The sequence below is a fragment of the Melospiza melodia genome, chromosome 3, assembly GCF_035770615.1.
Source record: "Melospiza melodia melodia isolate bMelMel2 chromosome 3, bMelMel2.pri, whole genome shotgun sequence".
NCBI classification, from domain to species: Eukaryota; Metazoa; Chordata; class Aves; order Passeriformes; family Passerellidae; genus Melospiza; species Melospiza melodia.
Window position 1 is genome coordinate 453,590 of NC_086196.1, and position 6,000 is coordinate 459,589.

Here is a 6,000-nt window from a genome sequence, read left to right on the forward strand (position 1 = left end):
TCCTGCCAAAGTGACAGTTTAGTTCTGATGTTGGTCTGATTGATTCTTCATCAGCCTTTACAATTAGTTCCGGTGCCTGGACTCACACTGCAAAAAAAAGTCTTTGTATTGCTTTTTATACAAAAGTAACAAAAAGCTCAGTGATGTTCTTACAGGGGAAAAAAAAGACATTACCTTAAGCTGCAGACTCATGCTCTCCTCTTTCATTAAATCAATGTTTCTTTACTCTCACAGTCTACAGCATAAAGATTTTCACTTCTTTTCCAACAAAAGCAGTTTTTCCAACCAGTAGGAATTTCCTAAACAAACTCCTCCTAACTCTGAGCTACACAGAAAATAAACCATTTCCACTGTATTTTAGGCTTTTGCCACTCATGGGTGGGAAGCCATATCCTGGGTTACCAGAACTGGAAAAATGTAAAACTCATAAAAACAGAGCCTTCCTAAAAAAAAACAAACGAAACAACTTGAGGCTACTAACAAAGATGATAAATCCTAGAAAACAGGGTGACTTATCTCTCCAAACTTGCTCCTAATAACAGCTGAGTTTGTACTTGAAAATACCCACCCAGGCTGCATTCACAGTCAGAGAGTAACAAACAATTCTTAGATTGGTACCTTTAGGAGTAGCTTTCTCCTGAAAGTGTAATCTAGCCAGGCTGAATCTCCTGCTGTAGACAGTTCCCAGATTCCAACCAGAAAAGTAGTTAATTAACTTATTTTTAAAAAGTTTGAAGTTGAGAACCAGTCTATAAGAGCCCTGCCATAAGGATATAACTCTTAGATGATCTTCCAGTCTAAGGTAAATATTTGACCATAGAGACCCCTGTAAGACTGGATGAAGAAAAGTAAACCCAAATGCCATTATTAACTAATACCCAGTAATACCATTCTGTCTACTGAAAATAGTGAAAACTGGAAGTAAAATGGACTTCAGACTTTTAAACATATAATAACTGTTCAGTTTTATCAGAGAAAAACAACTGCATTTCTTCAACTGCAGTTTCCATTATTTACCTGCTAAAAAATCTTGGGACAGCCCAACTTGTCAGTTAACTGTCAGGCTTAACACTATTTATGTGGGAAAAGTGAAATTAGATTCCCCCTGCCATGAGTTTTTCCATGGAATATTTGTGCAGTACCAATTATTATTTGTTACATTCAGTCTCTCCTGTCCAGCTGATGAGGGAAGGGATAGAGCAGCTTTGGTGGGCACCTGGCATCCACACACCACAAGCCTTTAAGAATTTCTTCATGACAGAAATAAAATCTAAAAGACTTATTTTATATATGAGGTACACTTAGCCCAACTAGAAGGAGAGAAAGAAAAACGAAAGTATCCCTAAATCTTTGCAGCTCTTGCATGATGGAAGAAAAAAAATCTAATAATTTTCTCTAATGTGTGTAATGTGAGGGCAATGGAAAAGAATGAAAGAGCATAACCCTCTGAAGAGCTATCAGATTTATGGAAGGAAACAGACTGAGGCAGAGGATTTCAGAAAATACACAGAGTAAATTTTTGTGCACCAAGAAAGGATTACTTACATTTAACCCATTCCTAGTACATTTCTTAATTTAACCTTTAAAAGGAAGACTTCCTATGCAGTCTCTAACAGCAAAAAAAAAAAAAAAGCTTTAGAATAGGTTTGGGGTGGTTTGTTGGTTTGTGTTTTTTCCTTTCATTTTAACCTAGATTCCTCGTGCTTCAACTGAAGATTACCGCCACCCTCTTTGCAGCAACTTTCTAGATATTGGAACAATCTTATGTCTTCTCCACAGCCTTATCTACACTACCCCATTTATTTCTTCTTAAAGGTATGATTTTCTAGATGTCAGGTGTTTCTTATTACAGACCCCTGCCTAGTAATTCAGACTTTAATATGCTCTCTTTCACACAGTTCTGCAATTTCCCTTCAATCCTTCCACCTTTGCAGTCACTGTCACACTTAATTCTTCCTGCAGAGAGGAACACGTGAATTCTGCAGCTAGAAGTTCTGACTATGCTACTCTCTTCCTTTTGGAAATGCTGGAACAGAATGTGTTGGATACACTGGCAGCTCCACTTTTCTACTCGTGTCTTAGGGTTTTTAGTAGCAACATTCAAGGGATTCAGAGGCTTCCTCTAAGGAGAAATGCCAAGTAAGAAGGTGTGAACATGCATTCTTTTTCCTTTCTCAAAAATTCTGCTCGTGTCACATTACAGGATGCAGAACCAAAAGATTTAAACTACATGGATATGAATTTGATGTGCTGAAATTCAGGAAAATTCCCACTCAGAGATGCAAATATAAACGGGCAACATGTTTTGAAAGAAAATGTTACTGAATACAAATTAGAAGTTTCACTACTTTACAAATGTATCAAAATAAGAGTTATTACTAGACTTTCTGATGAGACATTTCAGAAGAGAAAGTTAAGAAATCATCATTCAGTTACATTCAGCTAGCCATAAATCTATACCTATGACAAGAAAGTAACAAATTTAGAGAATGGGACATAGTTGTATTACTGTTTTGAGTATTAGGAGCCACACAGATCATAGAAGGCTGTAAATACACCTCTAACAATTCTCATATATTCAGCTGAAGCCCTCAAAATTGTTCATCAGAAGAGCTAGACAATGCAGCACCGTTTTATTAAAATTCTCATTCACTCTGCAGACTTTTTAAGGAACAGAGATAAGGACGAGTCACAGAGCTAAGACACAGCTCCTGTTTCCCAAATTTAGCATCCCTGAACTATGTGGAGGCAGGCTTTGCTTAAAAGATAATAGGAAGCTGTGGTCAATATCCCCATTCTGAGCAACCACTTTATAATTACAGCATGATGACTGAAGGAAATGCATAAAAGACTGAAAAGAACTGAAAAGGATACCTGAAATACAGAGAAAGAAAAAAATCAAGGAGCAAATGAATAAACAGCTAAAAACTGCTTCAGGTAATTTTGCTTTTTGTCATCTGCAGTGCTTCAAATGTGTTCTTGTCTACCAGTTTCAAAATAAATAACTTTTAGCTGTCTCAAAGTACACAAAATAACATGAATACCAATCACAGTGGCATTTATTGCTATAAATACAAGACACTGCAGTACTCACCGGTCGCTCACAATGATGTCACCACAGGACTGACAGTAAAAGATGTAATTCTTGTTGGGTTTCAGGCTTTCCCTCAAAGAAAAAACCGCATCTATAGATGGAAGGAAATATATTAATCTTCAAAATAATGTAAAATTTTCAGTAACTCGTACAAAAAAATCTTGCCAAATACCTCAAACCAAAAAGGATAAATCTAACAGACAAAGGCTGACATTTTAAACACAACCCTAATTTTTTTAAAAGCAAGTATTTAGATTTAGGAAAAACTTGTCATCTCCACCTCATGCCCCGTATTACTAAGTAGGAACTGTATATGTGAATAATTATTTTCAAGGTGCAAATCTTCTTTAGAAGGGAAACTGAAATATTGATATAATTGCAGAGATTATAAAAATCAAAATTCAATGCCACTCTTTTGTAATGATATTTCTGACAATCAGTGTATCTGCAATATGAGGGGATATGTTACACAAATAGTCAGGATGGGGAGCAGGGTCAGACACTAGTTTTTACATTTGCAGGCAGGTAAGAAACCAACCACTGTGGAGCCACTCCAGGAAAAGATAGTGAGCAACGGCCTCTGCAGGCCAGGAAAGCAAAAAGAGTCTCACAAAAGGCAGCTCAAACAACTTCTCCAAAGTAAAAAAAAAAAGTTATAAAAGTCTCCCTAAATTATCTGGCAACATTAAGTGGAAGAAAAGTAAAACTTTAAGTCTAGCTGTAGGTATGAATATGCTTTGCATCAGCTACTTTCTCAAAATTAAGAATCAAAGTTCACTCTCAGCACTGACATTCAGTATTTGAAATTTAGGATACAACCAAAGAGAAAAGTACTTTAAAATGTTCCAGAATTTCAACTATTTTGCATAATAATATAAAACATCAAAGGGTAACTAAGATTATCCAATATACATGTTGATTACCTCATTCACATACTAATTTTGCACTAGCATGACTTTCCAAGGTTGATTTTTAAAAGTGCATCATTGGTCTTTTGAAACATGTCTTGCTAATAGGACACATTAAGTAATTTTAGTCCAACTGAGTTGTCAAAGCACAGGCATAATTACAGATTAATGTACAGATGCCATCTCAGCATACCAACAGAGTATTCCAATGTGTTTCTGGTGCTGCACTACTGTATATTACGTATTTTATCATCCTTTTCTACTTTAAAAGCTCAGAATGGCAATTTTGTGTTATTTAATATATCTTTCTGTGTCACATCGTATGAAATAAATCTAAACATATTGAGCTTGGATGCCAGGATGAAAGAAAGCAACAGCTGTACTCTCATGCGTTCTATTTATTGCAAACACATCCTAGACCTGAATTAGCATCATGGAAGTAAAGGTAACTTTGCAGATGTTACCTGTGACATTAACCTCTGACCTCAGCTGTGAGAATAATGAGTCCCAACACAAACCCTTTATGATTAAGGGGTTAAGGATGGACAAGCGTAGTGGTTGCCCGGATGGATCAGATTACTCCACTACCGACAGGATGGGGAGGGTACAAATTTAAAGAAAGAGAATTTCGGTTAGATATTAGGAAGAAATTCTTTACAGTGAGAGTGGTGAGACACTGGCACATGCTGCCCAGGGAGGCTGAGGATGCCCCAACCGTGGCAGTGTTCAAAGCCTGCTTGGGGAAGTCCTTGAGCAGTCTGATATAGTGGGATATATCCCTGACAATGGCAGCGGGGACTTACGACTAGATGATTTTTAAATGCCGTTCCAACCCCTTAGCATTTTATGATTCTACGATTTTCCGCTACCAAATGCGGAATAGGAGAGAAAGAAAATCACTTTGAAGTACTATGGGGAAGCACAGGAGGGGAGAACTGAGAGCAGATCCCAAACACACCGCGGTTCCCTTTCATTGCGTCATTTCTGCACTTTCAATTTCTAAAGCTGACAATTCCAGAAGGTGTCTGCCCTACAGAATCCACACTTCCCAGCCTCTCTCAGTTAAACCTCCCATGTCCCGGGTCGCCCTCCCTCCGTTTCGCATCGCCTGCCCCGGCCCGGCCCTGCCCGGCCCGCCACGGCCCCTGCCCGCCCTCACCGGCGGCGGGCGGCGGGCCGCGCAGGCGCACGCGCAGGTGCAGCCCGTCCCCGCGCAGGCGCCGGAGCCCGCGGCACGAGGACGGCGCCAGGCTGACCCCTGCCGGCAGCGCCGCCGCATCGCAGCTCCCGCCGCTCCTCACTTCCAGGGAATCCGCGCACACCGACACCTCCACCGGCGCGCTGGGGATCTCCGCCGCCGCGCTGCGGAGGAAAAGCAACGGGTATGCCTCGGGAAGGAGCTGTCGAGGTGCGCTGCTGCTTTACACAGGCCGGCCCGCAGCTCCCCCGCAGCCCGAGTCGCGCCCCGAGATCCACGTGGTGAACGAGGAGCGGCCGAGAGAAACAATGCACCGTTCTCAGGAAAAATTTATTTGCACAGTAGTGCCGAGCCGAACAAGCAGGGGGAGGCGCCCGCAGGCAAGCCGGTCCCCGCGCTGAAGGCTAAGGACGCCGAAAGCCAGACCCGCCGCGCCCCCCGGCTGCCCCGCACGGCCCGAGCGGCGGCGGGCGGCAGCGCCCCGCACTACCGGACAACCAGCAGCGCGCTCTGTGTCGCCCGCCTGATCTCCATGAGGAACGCTGCCGCCATGCCGGCCCGCGCAGGAAGCGGCCGCGCTCCCGCCGGCGCAGGCGCGCTACCGCCGCCCGCCCGTCACAGCGCCGCCTGCGTGGGATCGCCCAGCGCTGCATTCGGGGGCCTCCTGAACGCTTCCAGGCATGGTGACTCCACCACCGCCCTGGCAAATCCATTCCAGCCCTTGACAGCCCTCGCGGTGGGAAAGATTTTTCTAATGTCTAATCTGAACGTCTTCTCTATCACTTTAGGGGCATTCCCGC

At 42.5% G+C, this 6,000-nt stretch overlaps 1 protein-coding gene across 2 annotated transcripts in view; it reads right to left on the bottom strand.

Annotated features, from left to right (window-relative positions):
* Positions 1–5,755, bottom strand: part of UBE3D (ubiquitin protein ligase E3D) — a 77,371-nt gene extending 71,616 nt beyond the window's left edge. For both annotated transcript variants that reach the window (XM_063150566.1, XM_063150567.1), the window contains exons 1-3: positions 5,691–5,755; positions 5,162–5,364; positions 3,095–3,185 (exon numbers count right to left, since the gene is read on the bottom strand). In XM_063150566.1, coding sequence (XP_063006636.1) covers positions 3,095–3,185; positions 5,162–5,364; positions 5,691–5,752 — 356 coding nt within the window. In that variant the 5' untranslated portion in view covers positions 5,753–5,755. The remainder of the gene's footprint in view (positions 1–3,094; positions 3,186–5,161; positions 5,365–5,690) is intronic.
* Between the last annotated feature and the right edge of the window lie 245 nt (positions 5,756–6,000).